Source organism: Pholcus phalangioides, unplaced genomic scaffold, assembly GCF_987345545.1.
Source record: "Pholcus phalangioides strain wild (caught in Gottingen) unplaced genomic scaffold, Ppha-v1.0 ptg000014l_1, whole genome shotgun sequence".
NCBI lineage: Eukaryota > Metazoa > Arthropoda > Arachnida > Araneae > Pholcidae > Pholcus > Pholcus phalangioides.
In genome coordinates this window covers 8301677-8321180 of record NW_028301607.1, presented here as the reverse complement: position 1 = coordinate 8321180, position 19504 = coordinate 8301677, and the positions used below count along the sequence as shown (strand labels likewise).

At 41.2% G+C, this 19504-nt stretch overlaps 1 protein-coding gene across 1 annotated transcript in view; it reads right to left on the bottom strand.

Moving 5' to 3' along the window:
- Positions 1 to 1080: 1080 nt before the first annotated feature.
- The window catches only part of LOC149078081 (UPF0764 protein C16orf89 homolog), a 32755-nt gene continuing 14331 nt past the window's right edge, over positions 1081 to 19504 (bottom strand). Inside the window, exons 6-10 of the mRNA XM_089241675.1 lie at positions 18037 to 18154; positions 16886 to 17033; positions 16614 to 16733; positions 14513 to 14572; positions 1081 to 1349 (exon numbers count right to left, since the gene is read on the bottom strand). Of these exons, the coding sequence (XP_089097801.1) occupies positions 1246 to 1349; positions 14513 to 14572; positions 16614 to 16733; positions 16886 to 17033; positions 18037 to 18154 (550 nt within the window). The 3' untranslated portion in view covers positions 1081 to 1245. The remainder of the gene's footprint in view (positions 1350 to 14512; positions 14573 to 16613; positions 16734 to 16885; positions 17034 to 18036; positions 18155 to 19504) is intronic.

Below are 19504 nucleotides of genomic sequence, written 5' to 3'. Positions count from 1 at the left end.
TTACAAATCACTTGAGTGATCTGTGGCATACTTCCAGAACACTCAAGTGTCACACGGCACATTCCCAGATCACTTAAGTCATCCACGGCATTATATTTACTGATCACTACAGTACAGTTCCAGTGCACTTGAGTGACCCACGGCAAATTCTCAGGTCACTTAAGTGACCCGCGCCACATTTAAAAGTCACAGATCTGGAGCACTTGAATGACTCGTGGCAACTTTACAGACCACCTAGTGACCCACGGCACATTTTCAGATTTTTCAAGTGGCCCGCGACTAATTTACAGATCACTTAAGTAACCCGTGGCAACAGAGAAACAACATGGGGAAGAGTAAGCAGGTCTGATGCCCCGGGTGCTAGGTCCGGCTAACTAAGCATCTACTTGCGGCCCAGCGCGGAACATTTCCAGATTACTTCAATGACCCACGACACGTTTTCAAACCAATGAAGTGGCCCACACTTCATGAAGTTGGGCACCCTTGCTTTAAACTATGATCCCCGTATTTCTGACCCGTATTTTCCAGATTTTTTTAAATATAAATTTGTCTTGGCCTTGTTTTTTCTATTATTCAATGAAGTTCACTCAAATTTTTATTTTCCATTGCAATGGTAAATATTATTTTCATAACTTATAAATTGCGTCACGATGAGATAACGAGCGATTATGTAAATATAGTACGTCTGTTACATGCAACTGGGCCGCAACTAGAGACAAAAATTGGCTCTGTCGATCGGGACAAAATTTCCAAACCAGTCCCTTGGCGCCCTTTCAGGTGTGGAGCACGGGTCACCAGATCCAATTTTTGCAAATAACTTTACGCTTGTGGATCTCATTCTCAGGGCCGCAACTGTGGGGGGGGGGGAAAGAGGCGGATCTCGTGCCCCGGGTGCTGGACCAGGGGGGGGGGCGCAAATTTTATTCTCAAACCTCTCCTTCAACATTACAAGGGGGCGCCAAAATACTCATTTACCCCGAGTGACCAAGAATGTAGTTGCGACCCTGCTCGTTTTGCACGTTCCTTCAGAATATAAGATGATATCGGAAGTCAGAAAAATAAAAAAAGATCTTTATGATATTATGCTCAAAATTTTTATTTGCAAAATCAATTCCGATTAGTGACACGAGATGGCGTTACGTATGCAGCGTATGGAATGGCGCTACGTACCGATATGAATCAAGTGATACACTGATATTATTAAAATAGGATAATTCCGTAATCAGGTCTTTTTTCGTACAGCATTCACATAGGCTTTGCGTCGTCGCCGTAGCTCATCTCTAGGCAGAAGCTTATCTGCGTGATCATCGCTATAACACCCATAGAGGTAGTGTGGGCCGAACATCCATCTGAAAGGAATAATAGTAGTATCAGTGTCATCTTAACGCATGGTCCCACCCGGGCACTGCCCGGGAGCCTCAAGAGAGGGGGGGGGGCTCATAAAAATGAAAACAGATTGAAATTTTCGAGAACTTGCCAGGTAGGGACTCAGAAAAGTAATTTGGCTCGGGAGCCCGCGATGCTCTTAAGACGGCTCTGGCAGTAGTAATTAAATTCATATAAAAGTCAGGTGTTCTCTTAACAGATGGGTCGCAACCCCGAATTGCGTCATAGGGGGCTTTGGAGATGGCTCGTGCGACTCCACTAACAGCCTGGGTGCTCTTGAGCTATGGGTCACGACCCAAATCTGATTCGCCGGGACTTACAAGATTATAGGTTGTACAAATTTATTTGCACACCCCAGTAGCACATCAATATAGAACGACGTAGATATTTCGATACCGTTCGACGTCGTTTACCGATGTCGTTCTACGTAAAAATGGCATATATTTGTCTGTATAGTTCGACCTGGCGAAATCCGACGTCGAACTATATCTGACCCCGACACTGTTCGACGTCGTTTACCGATGTCGTTCTACGTAAAAATGGCATATATTTGTCTATATAGTTCGACCTGGCGAAATCCGACGTCGAACTATATCTGACCCCGACACCGTTCGACATCGTTTACCGATGTCGTTCTACGTAAAAATGGCATATATTTGTCTATATAGTTCGACCTGGCGAAATCCGACGTCGAACTATATCTGACCCCGACACCGTTCGACGTCGTTTACCGATGTCGTTCTACGTAAAAATGGCATATATTTGTCTATATAGTTCGACCTGGCGAAATCCGACGTCGAACTATATCTGACCCCGACACCGTTCGACGTCGTTTACCGATGTCGTTCTACGTAAAAATGGCATATATTTGTCTGTATAGTTCGACCTGGCGAAATCCGACGTCGAACTATATCTGACCCCGACACCGTTCGACGTCGTTTACCGATGTCGTTCTACGTAAAAATGGCATATATTTGTCTGTATAGTTCGACCTGGCGAAATCCGACGTCGAACTATATCTGACCCCGACACCGTTCGACGTCGTTTACCGATGTCGTTCTACGTAAAAATGGCATATATTTGTCTGTATAGTTCGATGTAGCGAATCCGACGTCGAACTATATCTGACCCGACACCGATGTAAAAATGCCATACATTTGTCGACGTAGTTTGACGTTTACGATTACGTTAGCTATGATTTGTTATTACAATATAAAACATGTCGCCACATTTCTATTTCGAGAAGTCGGCCCTTTCTTTATCCTGCGGCACACTTAAATTCAAATAAAATAGAAAAATAATTTTTTAAATCCAAGTTAATACGGTTTACAATGTCTGCTTTTTCTAGGTTGAATTTTGGGCAGGGATAGGTTTAAATATCTTCTTGTAAGGCTTATTATTTGTAATAGATTTCTGTGTTCCATAGTATAAAATGAAATGCAAAAAAGATTGCTTTCCATAAATATGATAACGAGAACAGAAGTATTTCTATATGCTTTTTTTGGTGCAATTCTTGAAAATTCTTCCATTAAGTAATAACAGAAATGAACCATGGCCAATACTTCAAAACAAAAACTATTGTTTTTTTTCTCTCAATTGCTCAGTTTCTCCTCTTACACATACATCTCATTTGAAAAAAAGAATTAAATTCCTCGCACTTAAGTACTCAGATACTTTGACCTTTGAAGACTGGACACACCCCGCTTCCCATCTCATAGATATCTCGAAGCTTTCCCAGAGGATGGGTGTATAGTACTCAGATACTGTATAATCAATATCTGCGGCTTCAGACTTCTTTTAAAAATTAATCTGATAATTTCCTTAAAAAATGTTTATGGCGTAACTACAATTCTCACGTAGCACACTAGTTGAAAAACTCTGATGCATAAGTTCTAGTTACATTTAGAATTCAGTTTCTATACTACTATACGAAACACTTATGTGTTCTGAACGTAAAAAATAGAACTTACTGCTTGCTACAAAAAGTGTAACAATAGTGAGCCAGTTCAAAATATTTAATGTTATTTTTAATATTTGAAATAATTATTTGTATAATAATTTATTATAATTCAAACTCATCTGTTATTGTTATTAGATCAAATTTTGACTGCTAAGAATTATATAAATAAAATATTTACAGTCCATATAGCAGTAAATGGCCACCCAGATATTGAATGAAAACAATGAAAAATATGCAATAGGCTTGACAAAACTGTAAAAAGAAACATCACTGAAAAATATTATAAGTGGAATAGGTCTCTGGTATAATTTAGAATGAAAATTTGACTTTCTTGTATTCTTTCACAGGTGATATTTTTTATCCACAGAATAAACAAGGTGCTGCTCTTTCGATTTCAACTGTGGGAAATAATGCAATAATATCTGGACGTATTATGTAGACACATAATTTTGTACATGAACAAAACACCTATTATTTCCTGTCAAACTCAAAAACCTTGAGCAATTATTTTTCTTTTATTTCTTGAAACAGGCATATAGTTATATGTATTTTTGAGAGAGCTTTTGCTTTTACATTTGAAAGTGACACAAACACATGAAACTACTTTAATTTTCATTTTGAGTTGTATTTTTTTATTTATTCTTTTCTTTTCCAATTCTTGCTTTTTCTGTTTTCTCTAAGCTTCATTTTTTTTATATTTAAGCATTCGAGAAGTTGTTTTTGCAGGAATTTAATCTCATTCTTTTTTTTTTTTTTTTGTCTTAATATCTGTATGTAGATAGAAAAGAATTCTCTTAAAAGATATATGTTTGAAAGCAAAATGTATTTAAGATTGTTCACAGAGGAGGGTATCACTTCAGCAAGATTGGTAGTCCTGATTACAATGTCACATGTCATACAATTTGAATAATGTGAAAATGATTGACCCTAGAGTAGGCCACTCTTTCAACTTCATGTGCAATTTGTTTAACGTCTTTAAAGCACTATCAATTTTGTATTTAGAATATGAAATTATTACTCTTAATGCAAAATGAAATGTCTTGCTTTGACTGATTATTGGCATCCTTTTTCCACCTAGTTTTTTTTTTTCAAAACCAGCTTGGACACCGAACGGCAAATGAAAGAATATAGCTTGGTATCTGGTAAAAAAAGCTAGAGTTTTCTCATAACTTTTGATATATATTTTTTAAAACTTGAAAAAGGAAGCCTATTACTGGTGTACTTATCTCACACTATATACGTACAGGATTCTAGAAATTCAGGCCATTTGAACACACCACCAATAATTTTAAATGCATTTTATATGACCTGTTCAAATAAAACTGGTTCCAGTTTTCTGGGGATTAAATGAAGAGAGCAAAGATAAAGCGAGCACAAATAGAATTATTAGACATGATTTAATATTACTCCATATACAAGTTCTTAAAGAGATATTTTCAAACATTGATAAATTTTTTTAACACAGCTACGGACTTTTTATTGCGCATGGAACAGGGTGCTTCATGCCAGCAAAAAATTTCAGCAATCCTATGTTTCAGGCTCAAACTTGATTCGTTAGCGCTCTCCAGATGGGTCATACAAATTCACTTACAATCAGGGATTCTTGAACTATGGGTCATGACCCAAATTTCATTTACAAGTGCTTCCGAGATAGGTTGTACAAATCCACTAACAGCTAACGGTTCTTATGGGTCATGACCCAAACTTGATTCGCAGGGTCTTCCGAGATGGGTCGTGCAAATTCGCTTACAGTCAACAGGGCCGGATTAAGATGTTTGAAGGCCCTAAGCAATTAAATGATTTTGTTGCCTCCCCCCCTTATACGTATATTTCACATAATGTTGAATCTATCAATGGAAAAAAAATTTAATGAAACAATTGTATTTCAGAAGTAACTAATCTAAGACCAGCAGTGGATGCTGGGGAGTAGGGTGGGGAGTAACCACCCCTCCCAAAATCCGGATAATATGGTAAAACTTGGCCTGTCCCGTAAAATACAGGACAATCCTACAATCTTACACAATTAGCCACCCCTCATGACTCATCGCTGTGGATCCGTGACTGTGTCTAAGGTTGAATATATGATCTGGATATTTCTGAGCACTCGCTTTATTTACCTAAAAAGCTTTCTCCTACTTTTTCTAGCTCAAAATCTGATAACATCTTTAAAACTAATGCTATTTACCACATTTGTGTCTAAATTTAGTAGAGATATCAGCCATCTATATAGGGCGCCTTTCATCTCATCAACTATTTGTCGTAGAGGTAAGGTTCCAATCTGAAAAATGCTAAAAATTTGTCCAGAAACTACTCTGTTTCAGTTTTGAGAATAAAAATACAGTGTGCCACAAAATAAAAAAAAATTGATTTTACATGGACACCCTGTCCTAAAAAACCCAATTAGAAAGTTGTTGCAAATACAAAAATCTGCGAAAAGTTTTGGAAGAACGTGTAAACTAAAGGACAAGCCTCTTTCCCTCATTTATGCGGTTCTTTCCAAACTTGTCTCCGATCAGGACTGGACTTAGGGGATGCGAAAAGTGCGGTCGCACCGGGCCGAAAAATTTCAGGGCCGCAATTTTTTCAAAAAAGAAACCTTTTCTTTTCTCGGTAGATGCTTTGGAAATTTTTGATTCAAATTTAATTTTTTCCCCATTGAACTTATTGATTGTGTTAAAGGAGGCTTTCAGTTTAAAGCCCCAAGTATATTATTTTTAGCGTTATTAGGTATGGCAGTAGCTTATTTCTGAAAGGGAAAAGTGTATGTTATGCAGGTGGTCGCATTCTTTATCACAAGAAAGTCTGGCCTTTCTTTCTGCCGTTAAAGAATAACAGGGCTATATTAACAAAAAAAAAAACATGTTTAGAGCATCAAACGAAAAAGGGACACTATAGAAAAGATATCTAGCAATTTTTCCCGCTTGAAAACCTCCCCTCTCGTTAGAGTTACCATCTGGTCTGGAGGTACCAATAGCGCGCACCATGAGCGGAGATACGGGGGGGACGTGGCCCCCCCCCCAGCGTCAAAGGTGGAGTCGACTGATCTAATGTATATATGCATATATGAATTTTCATCATCACCATCTTGCCCCCCCCCAGCAATAATGACCGTTCCCCCCCCCCCAGACTTCCAAGTCTATCTCCAGCTATGGTGCGCACAAGGTGAATATTTGTAGTTTCATTCGGCGATGCTTCTTCCACTACTGATGTTCCATAGTAGTTTGTAGCATGGATATCCCTAGATCAGTGATTCCCAACGTGGGCGTTAACGTCCCCTGGGGGGGGGGGCGATGGAATGTTCCAGGGTGGCGGTAGAAGCTACGGATATAACATAAGATCCTATGGTTTAGATTGAGGTGGGGGAGGGGCGATGGGAGAAAAAAATTTCTGAAGAAGGGGGCGATGAGACAAAAAAGGTTGAGAAACTATGCTCTAGATGATGACTGCCCCGGAGCGAGGCAACTTCGACTGTCTTCTGGAGTGATAAATGCATGCCTTCCTGGAAACCTCTGAACTGTCGTGTTTCTCCAGGAAAGCTTGAGAATTTTTCAGTCGTAAACATTACCATTTGAATCATTCTCTCATATATTCCGGAAGACGGATATACAATGTGTAAATTCTAAATTTTGACAATTTTTACTACTGAACTTCCGAAAACAAAAGTAAGAAGTTTCTCTCTGATTTTATTTTCAATATAATTATTCACCTAGTACAGTACCAACATTAGAGAAATTTTGTTTCATGAACAGAGCCGAATCTTGAATCCTACGAACTACGCGGCCGCAAAAGACGCCAACTGAAAGGGAGTGATTTTTTTTTTTATCACCAAAACATCATTCGCTTACACTTGAAAAATGTCCAGAACCGACCCTTTTCATGAATAGAGATTTCATGCATAAAAACATTTAAGAGCACAAATTTCCGAACATTTAGGATGTAGGCTACGTTGCTTACAGCCCCCGGTAGTTCATTGCCTACTATTAAATAAATTATATCTGAAGTTTAGGCTGATTGCAGCTAGTGTTGTTGATATTCGACACAACCTGTTCCAGAGCGTCTTTTTTGAATTTCGAATTTGAATACTCAAATATTGAGATTGTAATCTTGGATTTTGTTTGTGGCACAAGAATTAAACAAGTAATAACATAGAAGAGCTCATATACAGTGAATCCCACTTATAGCGTTTTCCAAAAACTCATGAAAAACGTTGTTGGTGGGAAAACGTTTTGATGGGAAATTCTAATTGTTAGTAAAAGTTAGTAGATCACGAAAATAAATCGTACTAAGCGAGAAAACTTTAAATGGGACCGTGTTAAGCGGAATATGTTGTAGTTTCAGAATGTTTTTCTTTATTTTTGTGAATTCCACATCCTGCAGCAGAGCCCCTAAGCTGAGATCTGTAGCGGGCCCTAAGCCAGACTTTTCACGGGCCCTAAGCCAGACTTTTCACGGGCCCTTCTGTAATGAATTTATTGCGTGAAAAAAAAGATGGTTATTGTCCCGGATCACAGGGCTGGACCCACCCGGGTACGGCCCGCGGGGCCTCACAAAAATGAGATATAGTTGAAATTTCCGAGGAGCATACATGTAAATTTGCCTGGTAGGGCCTCAGAAAAATCATTTGGCCCGGGGGCCCATGGTGCTCTTAAGACGGCCCTGGAACCCGAACAAAGTGATATATCTAAGCCCCACCCCCCTCCCTTCTGACTGGAAATACTCACCTAATAATTTGTATGTAAAATGCTCCGAAAAAAAGCTCAAAAGCTCACCAAATCCTACTATTCTGAGCCCCCCCCCCCCCGGGGGACCCTGGTCCGTAAAAGGGCTATGGCAACTAGAGTCCTGCTTCGAGCAAATGGGGGCTTACGAAAAATATATATACTTATTTTGCACGATTATAAATCTTTTCAAGAGGCCCCAAGAAAGTCTGCCCCGGGGCTCCGAGAAGGCACGCTACGTCCCTGGGTGCGCGTCTTCCTTCCCACAAGCAGGGTCGCAACAGGGTCGATGCTTGGTCAGCCGGGCAGGATCACATTTTGGCGCCCTTTGTAAAGTTTGGTGCCCTCTCTGCTGGCACCGGACCCGCTTGCCCACCCTCCACTAGTTGCAACTAGATGCTTAGTCAGCCGGAGCAAGGACGCATGTTGGTGCCCACCCTCTCTGATCCGACGCCCGGGTCACACGACACGCTGCTCCCGAGGGCCGCAACTAGAGGGGAGCAGACACGGAACGATAATTATCATTTTTTTGTGTATTTTCCCACATTATAAACTTGCTACAGAGAGGGGGAGACATGAAAATTTTGGCCTGGAGACGTACCGGAAATCCCAGCCTAGGAGCCATGCTGTAGGATATGGGATCCATGGGTTTTTTATAAATTCATTACAGAGTAATGAATATCCGGTAAAAAAATCTGACACAGCGGCCCTGCTTCTGGAGGGTGGAGGGGGGGGCCTGATACACCAATATGCGTTAAGAACAGGGGTGACTCAAGAAGATATCTGTACTTGTGCGGAACCTATTTTTGGTGTCCCCTGCCCACGTTTTTTTTTTTTTTTTGTCGACAAAGCTTCTCACTTTTTCAACTCAAATTTCTCACTCCTCTTAGAACAGTGCCCAAGTGCGGATCCAGATGGGGAGCGATCGCCCCTCCCAAGAGCCGAATAATATGGGAGAAATTTGTCTGTCCCATGTGTGAAATACGGATGATCCAATGCACCTACACAGGAGTCGGTTCTCCGACACATCAACCTGGATCCGCCTGCCTTCACTCCATTCGAAGCTGAAGATGTCTGCCACGGCTTCATTAGCAGCTGAAGATACCTGCCTTCGTTCCATTCGCAGCTGAAGATGCCTGTACCTCCGCTCCATTCGGAGCTGAGTATTTCTGCCTCCACTCATTTCGCAGTTTAAGATCTCTGTCTCAGCTTCTTTCCCAGCTGAATATTTCTGCCTCTGCTCCATTCGCAGCTGAAGATATTCACCTCTGCTTCATTTGCAGCAGCTGAAGATGTCTGCCTTTGCTCAGGAACGGATCCAGGGGCGGGGGCGATAGGTAAGAACCGAATAATATTGGAAAATTTTCCTGTCTCGTAAAATACGGGATGATCCAACGAACTTACACAACCTTTCTTATCCCATCTCGCCCCCTTCTTCAGAAATGTTTTTCTCCCAACGCAATCTAACCCATAGAATCCTATTACTCGTAGCTTCTACCGCCCCCCCCCCCACTGGAACATTCCAACTCCCTCGGGGGCGTTAACGCCCACGTTGGGAATCACTGTTATAAACGAAGCTTATAAACTGACCTGAAAGATCAAACTTCTAGTTCAGTAATTTTTTCAAGACCCAAGGAGACGTCCAAAACAAAGTACATACCTCCACACAATAAGACGACAGGTAAGATCGTAAAAAGTCAATTTTTCTGCACTCCAACTTTATAGTAATGTGCTGCCATCTAATGTCAAATTTAAAAGTGACTCATGTGGTGACGATGAAGTTTAAAGTAAAAAAACTATATTCTTTATTCCACTGAGTTCCTTATAAACGAAGCTCATAAACTGAACTGGAAATTCAAACTGAAAGTTCGGTTATTTTATATGAGCATAAGGAGACGTCCAAAACAAATAACCTCTTAATGAACAGACGACAAAAAAGAAGTCGGTTTGTTCGGTTCTCTACAAGCTAAACTCACAAACTGAACTGGGAGTTGGAACTGCCAGTTCAGTAATTTTTTCAGGACACAAGGAGACGTCCAAAACAAGTGGAAAGAAGCAGACGACAGAGATTCTGATGCTTGCATCGAGCTTATATTACTGGAGGGAGCATCCAGCCGCCGCGACGGCAGCGACATCAAATGTGAGGCGTGACTCGGCGAAAACAAAGTTCCCGCCTGGCAATTTGCCCATAGAAATGTTCGGTCTCTAAATATTGGATTTCGAAGATTAAGAAAAAGGATAGAGAACTCATTTTTTATATAAAGGTGAAAAAAGATTAAATTATTTATTTTTCATTAATACTGGAATAATTTTTTTCATCAATTCTTGAATTTTCCTTCATTATTTCTTGAATTTTCCTTCATTATTTCTTGAATTTTCCTTCATTATTTCTTGAATTTTCCTTCATTATTTCTTGAATTTTCCTTCATTATTTCTTGAATTTTCCTTCATTATTTCTTGAATTTTCCTTCATTATTTCTTGAATTTTCCTTCATTATTTCTTGAATTTTCCTTCATTATTTCTTGAATATTCTTTCATTAATTCTGGAATTATTTCCTTTATTAATTATTATTTCTTACATTACTTCTGGAATAATTGCTTTCATCAATTCTGGATTTGTTTCTTTCATTAATGCTGAAATTATTGCTTTCATTGATTCTAGAATTATATTTCATTGATTCTGAAATTATATTTCATTGATTCTGAAATTATATCTCATTAATTCTGGAATTGTCTCTTTCATTCATTTTGAAATTATCTCTTTCATTAATGCTGAAATTATCTCTTACATTAATTCCAGAATATATTCTTTCATTAATTCTAGAATATATTATTTCATTAATTCTGGAATTATCTCTTTCATTAATTCTGGAATTATCTCTTTCATTAATTCTGGAATTATCTATTTCATTAATACTGGAATTATCTATTTCATTAATTCTGGAATTATATTTTTCATTAATTCTTAAATTATCTCATCGGTGCTGAAATTATTTCTTTCATTTATTGTTTTAAATTCCTGTGGAAGCCATAAGAAAGTAACGGGGGATCGTGTTTGTTTTCACCGAATCACGTGATCATCCCACGAAAGATGTTGGGGGTAAGACGCCTTCATATATGAAGGTGTTTAGAACCCCTTCATAATGATGAAGGGGTTCTAATTGGGGGACACCGTTCTCAGCACTGCCAAACGGCGGAGACCGCTGACGTCATACTCCCTCCAGTAATATACTGTAAGCTCGATGGAGGCTTGATTTATATACAGTTGGTGCTGCCATTTAATCTCGAAATTTCAGGCAACTCATGAGATGATGAAAAGAGAGAGAGTTCTCCTTGTCATTTTTTGTCATAAACTTTTTATGAGACGAAAATTTCGGTAACAAAATTCATAAATTTGCAATAATCGATCTACATAAAGTAGAAAAAATAATTATTTCTTTCCACAAAAACATACGGACAATATGGATGATCGAACAAATAAGTGAAAATACGGATTATGTGGTCTTCATATAGGGTTACCAGATTCAAAACTGAAAAAGGAGGACGCCTGGTGCGAACCTTAGGCAGTGCCGTCTTAACGCATGCCTCCTCCACCCCGGGACGTTCCCGAAGGGCCTCAAGAGAAGAGATGCCTCTGAAAAACCGGACGTGGTTGAATTTTTCAGGTAGGGCCTCCAAAAAAATTCCTTGACTCGGGGGGGCCCCATGATGCTCTTAAGATGATCCTGCCTGTCTGCCCCACCCTTGTGAGGGTCATGGAATTTCAGTACTTGATTCCTTTACTTCTATTAATTTACATTAATTACACAAAAACAGATAAAAAAATTCGAAAAATGACCAAAGTTATCGAATTGCAACGTATATTTGATAAAGAGATGATGAAGCGCTTCAAAAGTATGACAAAAATTTATGTCTGTTCAATACGGTTCGAGCCACGATGAAGTGTCAGCAGTTGGATAACGATAATTATTATTAATAATTTATGAATTTTGTAAAATTAATTCAAATGCCATTCCCTCTCAATGGATCGTGTTTCATTACGATCCAGACCATCAACGCGTTCCTGGAATAATGAAAAAAATTAGTGTATAGAATGCGTTTTTTCCTTTGTGGAAAAAATTTTCTCTTCATGATTTACGTTATTTAACTCGAAAAGTCTGTAAGTCGGGGAGCAACTACATAAAATACTGGGGGGGGGGGGGGCGCAAAAATTATTTTTGCATTGGTCCGCGAAATTCTTCTAAGCCCGAACCTGTCTCCCATTTTTGAATTTAAATATATCAGGGAATAATGCAGTTAGAAACATGTAATTTGTTTGTTGGGCTCAGAAGAGGAAGAGCAACAACAACTGTCTGATTGGAAGTTAGAGGAGGAGGGAGGGAGGGAGGGAGGGGGGGGCGTATAAAAATTTTTAAATTTTTTATATTGTGTACACTGTATTTCTATCCTTAAAACTCGTACAGGGTAATTTCTGGTCACATTTTGAGAATTTTTACAATTAGAACCATATCACTACGATGAATGGTTGATGAGATAAAGGCTGTAACAACACACTGCGAGGAGAAACCATTGAATCTTATAATGGTCATAATATTACCTACAGGCAGAGCCGCAACTAGTGGGGGGGGGGGCTCTGGTGCTCCGGGCGCATCACAAAAAAATGGCTCAAATTTAACTATTAAACCTATCATTCAACATTACGGGGGGTGCCTAAATGAGTAGTTGCCCCGGCTAACCAAGTATCCAGTTACGACCCTGCCAATAGGTATCTTATTTCTGACGATTCACCGTTATATAATATATTGGGTATTTTTTCTTTTAGACACATTCTCAAGTTTGTAATTTACACCTGGTAGCATTTCTTTTACTTCTACAGATCAAACTACATAGTTGATCTACCCATGTTGACCTACAACAATAATGTAAACTAAACAGCCAAAAAAACTGGTACAGGCATGCGTATGCAAATAAAGAGATATGGAACCAATCAGAGTACGGCGCTGCGGTCGGCAACGCCTATATAACACAACAAGTGTCTGGCTTAGTTGTTAGATCGGTTACTGCTGCTACAATGGCAGGTTATCGAGATTTAAGTGAGTTTGAACGTGGTGTTATAGTCGGCGCACGAGAGATGGGACATAGCATCTCCGAGGTAGCGATGAAATTTGGATTTTCACGTACGACCATTTCACGAGTGTACCGTGAATATCGGGAATCCGGTAAAAAATTAAATCTACGACATCGCTGCGGCCGGAAAAAGATAATGCAAGAACGGGACTGACGAGAATCATTAAACGTGACAGACGTGCAACCCTTCCGCAAATTGCTGCAGATTTCAGTGCTGGGCCATCAACAAGTGTCAGCGTGCGAATCATTCAACGAAACATCATCGATATGGGCTTTCGGAGCCGAATCGTGTACCCTTGATGACTGCACGGCACAAAGCTTCACGCCTCGCCTGGGCCCGACAACACCGACATTGGACTGTTGAGGACTGGAAACACGTTGCCTGGTCTGACGAGTCTCGGTTCCAATTGCTTCGAGCTGATGGACGTGTACGGGTATGGAGACAACCTCATGAATCCATGGACCCTACATGTAAACAGGGGACTGTTCAAGCTGGTGGAGGCTCTGTGATGGTATGGGGCGTGTGCAGTTGGCGTGATATGGGACCCCTGATTCGTCTAGATACGACTCTGACAGGTACGTAAGCATCCTATCTGATCACCTGCACCCATTCATGTCCATTGTGCATTCCGAGGGACTTGGACAATTTCAGCAGGACAATGCGACACCCCACACGTCCAGAATTGCTACAAAGTGGCTCCAGGAACTCTCTTCTGACTTGAGACACTTCCGCTGGTCACCAAAATCCCCAGGCATGAACATTATTGAACATATCTGGCATGCCTTGCAACGTGCTATTCAGAAGAGATCTTCATCCCCTCTTACTCCTACGGATTTATGGACAGCCCTGCAGGATTCATGGTGTCAACTACCTCCAGCACTACTTCAGACATTAGTCGAGTCCATGCCACGTCGTGTTGCGGCACTTCTGCGTGCTCGCGGGGACCCTACACGATATTAGGCAGGTGGACCAGTTTTTTTGACACTTCAGTGTATTTATTCTGTAGAACTTGGTTTACTGCTTAATGGTCAATCCGGCCCTGACAGTCAAGGATTCTTGAGCTATGGATCACCACCCGCACCTGATTCGCAGGGGCCTCTGAGGTGGGTTGTACACAAATTCACTTGCAGTTCTGTCATAATACATTTATTGCGTCATGGGTTCCACTAATTTCGGGAAAAAAGCAGTCCCATGGGTCGCGAAGCTGATCTTTTTGATTTTGGGTCGCAACTGAAAAATGTTAAGAACACCTGCTATAAATGGTGAGAATTAATTGTAGGTTCCAGAGAAAAGCATTTATCAGTTCTTATGAATCTCACCTTTAAGAAGAACGTCATCTCTCTTATGGCGCCTGCTTTTCAATAGCTTGCTCTTGTCGTCTATCGAATATAGGAGAAAAAAATATAACCATTTTGTGTGTTATATATTATATAAAATCATGCTCATGTAACATAATGTGGAAAAATCAAGTTCGATCTTATAAGCGAAAAAAAAAACTCTTATATATGGATCGCGAGTAGTCACGGTTCCCCCTTCATTTAAATGAAGTTGTCGTAGAGATTGAAATTATGCACAGAGTTTGAGCCTACGTCCGAGTTACCGTGAAATGAGGAATTCGCGACTGCCGGTGTGGTGGTTGAGTGGTCATAGTTACGGGCTCGCATCACGAGGACTCGGGTTTGAACCCTACAGAGGGGATTTGCCAGGGCGGGACTTGGGTAGGTGCGAAGGTTGCGATCGCATCGGGCCGCAAAATATTAAGGACATAAAACTGAATATTATTACATTCATTACGTATTCGTTCAACTATAACTGCTTTAAAAAGCATGTTTTGTTGATGAAAAATATGTCGATTAACAATGACGATTAATGACACAAATAGGCAGGTGCCGTCTTAACGCGTGGGCCCACCCAGACATGGTCCAGAGGCCTGAAGAGAAGGGACCCCTCAATTGTCGGGTAGGGCCTTAGAAAAATCACTTTTCTCAGAGGCCGTGATAATCTTAAGACCGCCCTGCAAATAGGCCTATGATCATGAATCTGTGGCCCTTACATCATCCTTGAATGGGTCTTTTATTTTTGACAGGGACCCCATTCCCAAGACTAAGTTTCTTAGCTGGCTCTCTATTGTGATTTTCAAGAAAATTTATAGTTTTAAATATTGGAAAAAAATATGAGCAATACCCAAGGCCCCCAGAGCCCTGTCAGCCTTTCCCATGGGGGAAGAACATGAGCCCTCGAAAACAGATTCTCTGGGCACGTTCCCCTATCAGTGGTGCCAGCCACCCAAATTCAAAAATATTTCCATGTTTTTAACATCATTTTACTTTGCAAAAGTCTCGTTAAAATGAGACTGCTTATGCACCTAGACAAACATAAGTTAATATCTCTGGGCGTAATCCCTATCATATCTTTCGGGGGGGGGGGAGCTGTACGCATATAAACATTAAAGAGGGCCGCAAAACTTTTTTCGCACTGGGCAGCTAAATGACCAAGTCCGGTCCTGTGGTCGGCTGAAGTTTGTTTTCCTATGGATTCCAACTTCGTTGCGCGAGTAAAAGTCTCGCCACAGAGAGCGACAGGCCTGCAACGGTTAAATCTTTAATTATAGCTCGGAAAACAGATGGCAGCACTATAATAAGCATTACACAGAAACAAACTTCATGGCAGGTTCACAACACATACCAATCACTCCAACAAGTGCCGATTTGTTAGAAGTTCCGCAATGGAATATGGACGAGGTACATGTGTGGTTTAGTAATAGCAGTAGTAGTGAGGGGGGGGGGTGACATATTGGGTTTGTTCGTTGGATCGCCTGGTGTTTTACGGGACAGATAAATTTTCCCAAATTATTATTATCTTGGGAGTACGATCGTTCCCATCGCTCCCCGTCTGCATAAACGCCTTAACGGAGGCAGATATCTTTAGCTACGAATCGAACGGAAGCAGGCATCTCCAGCTGCGAATGATTCCAAAGCAGATATCTTCAGTTTTGAATGAAGCAAAGGCAAACAGCTTCATCTGCGAATGAAGCGGAGGCAAGCGTGAGTTCAGGACAATGTTATGGTATAGGTTCGTTGGATCATTCCGTATTTTACGAGAGAGACGAATTTTTCCATATTATTCGGCTCTCAGGTTGCCCCAATCGCCCCCTTCTGAATCGGCGCCTGTGTGTGTGTGTGTGTGGCCATTAATGTGAGCAATATGTAGTACTGCCATCTAGTTTCCAAATCGGAAGCGACAAACTGACATTAAATTAATATGCATCGAATACAACACTTATGTTGTTACTAGACTCTCCCGAGGAGAGAGGATACCGGCTTTTTTTCTCTTTTTTTCCCCCATTTGCGAACTAACTGTCAATTGATGCTATTGGTTAAAAACATACAGTATATTTCAATGTCATTTATAAATCTTTACCGATGCAAGTATATACTTCCGGTATGTAGTAGCATCCACTCGGCTGCCTCCAGGACAAAGTTGCGTCGATCCAGTCTTTCCTTAAGAAGTCTGTGAAACCGTACAACGAACAAAGTCCAACTGGATGAAAGAAGTAAAGGAGAAATTTTAGAACTCCAACAAGATTAGAACCAGTAATAAAATGTTGGAAGAGCGCATTAAAGATACGCTTATTAAATGTATAGTGGGGGGGGGGGGGTAAAGAAAAGGAAGCGTAAGCCCGTTACACTTACTCTGCTCCAAGAACAAATCATGAGTGGATGCCGGGAAATCCTTGTCCGCAAGTTCCCGAGCGTCGCGGAAGACGTTCGCGCAGATATAATTCTGCAGAAACTGCACGTTTTCCCTTTGGGCTTTGTTGATTGTCTTGAAATAGCCATTCTGTCCGCGACAAAAGAAAAATATATTTGTTTTGAAATGCCCGCAAAATCATGCTCGGATTAATAAAGTTATAATGATTGAATATGGCAATGGTCAGGTAAGCGGCAGAGGCAGATTTAATGGCGGGAGCATCGGATGCGCGCCCTGGGCCCCGCCTTCTGAAGAGTCTCGAAAAACCCCAATTTCACACTTTTTAATAACTCAAGGGACCCCAATATTTTTTTTCTGCGCCCGAGGCTTCAACTGACCGTATTCTCGAATGAGTGGTCAAGAAAATTGGACTAAAATCAGAAGCGGACTATGTCGCTTGAGGCCCCGAGAGGCGAAGAAAATATTGAGCCCCTGAAACTAAAAAAATGCGCGAAGTTTAGGTTTTTTTCCGGAGGCCTTCAGAAGTCAAAAGGGCCCAGGACTCGCGCTCTTTTGTGCTCTCTAAGTTGTTGCTCTTTCAGTTAGGGCTGTCTTAAGAGCATCATGAGCCCCCCCCCCCCCCGGGACAAGTACGTTTTTTGAGGCCCCACCTGGCCAATTGTCGAAAATTTCAACCGGTTCTCGTTTTGGTGTGGGCCCCTCTTCTCTTGAGGCCCCCAGGCCGCACCTGGTTGGGCTCATGCGTTAAGACGGCATTGCTTTTAGTCACTCGTCGACTTCTTTGTCCCTCTTTTTCTAGGCCACTCAGATGCTTACATACTTTCTTGTTCAGTCAATGACTTGGTTCCTTGCTGCCTAGCCAATCGAAGATTTATGGTTTCGCCACCTGTGTGCAACAAAAAAAATTTTGCTGCCCTCCTCCCATTAAACTAATTTTCTTGGCCACCCATTCCTCAAATTTGCCCTCCCACCCTCCAGAACTGGCCAGCCACCATTGTTATCTCATGAAATATCACGATAGTGGGTGACTGGCCGCCCTAGGCCTTAATGTAAATGCACTTCTCTCCCCCTCCCCCATAATTACGCTTTAAATATAGTACGTAACGCTGGACGGTTCTTAAGGAAGTCTCACCGTTTCCCCAAAGATGAGGTAGATCAGTTCATGGGTCAATGGATAGTCTTTGTATCCCAAACGGGTCATGTACGACCAGCAATCTTGGGTCACTTCGCTTTTCGAATCTTTTTCTGGCCTGAAAGACACAATCACAAATTATAAAGTACGTGGTACATACAATGAGTTGCTACTTTATCATGACCACCTGACAGTTTCAAGTAAATGAGCTATGGCATCACACTGTCCTGTAATTTCGGCCATGTAAACATAATACTGTGCTTGAATTTTCACACCGGTCACGAATGTTTTTAGTGAGAACTGGAGAAACCGCGAGACACCCAGGCTCTGTCGCAAGAAGCAACGTAAGCACTGGGTATTTCCGGTTTTTAGGGGTCCGAAAAGAAAGAAATTAAAAAAATAATAAAATACTTTTTCAATCAACTTTTCACAGGGCCTTGCAGGTGCGAAGGGTGCAGCCTCAACGGGTCGCTAAATTTTAGGGGCCGCAAAATGGAATAAAAATACTTTGATTACATTGAGTTACATTTTGACTTCCTCCCAAAGAAATAGCTTAAAATTCTGTTCAAGACAGGGAACCCAAAAGTCTAGTGTTTTGAAATAACGCCCCCTTCCCTAAGCCAGGGCTCCCAGATTCAGCCCTGGGGCAAATATAAATATTTGGAGGGGTCCCTTATGTAGAGTGTTCTTTGGGCTTGGACGGAGTCACCTCTGCCTGTAATGCAAAAGACAGTCAATTTAGTGGGCGTGAAAATTTGGGACCCTGGGCACGTGTACCGTTTGCTCATGTGAGGAAACAGGCTCTGCTCCAAGCAAAGAGTACACGTGAGGTTGATGCGCTGGGTTCTGGAATAGAAAGAGTGCTGAATTCGACCTTTGACGACTTATTTAAAACTACACAGAAAGGGAGGGAGGAGGCAAAATATGCATCTTGCGCCCCAGCTGAAAGAGTATTTAGTTGCAGCTCTGGGTAGATAATCCGTCGGTTAGCCCTGAAGGCCCTTCCATTGTGGTGTACTGCGTTTAGAGATTGAACTTGAACTACCAGACAGATATCTGCGTACACATATTGTAGACATGCCCCCTTCGCCATCTTACAGCAGAAAGGGTCCATAGGCTGTGATCTTTGGCAGGCCCCAGAACAGATATTTTTTACGTACCCCTCTATTGTGAATTTATAAGGGAAGAAACAAAATTAATAAGTGGTGACTCTTTGGCCGGCACCATTTATTATTGACTGTCCCCCCCCCCGGACTGGAACACTGTCAGCCCTACCATCTCTGTGAGCCATGATTATAAAGCAGTGTGTTCTCTCATAGACGTAAAGTTATTGGAAATACTGAGGGCACTAGATTTTTTTTTTGGGCAGGGGACTCGAACCTAATATTGTCATAGGTTATTATAGAGATGGTGGCAAATATTGGGGGGGGGGGGGGAATGGAGGGTCGGGTGCATGGATCGGATACAA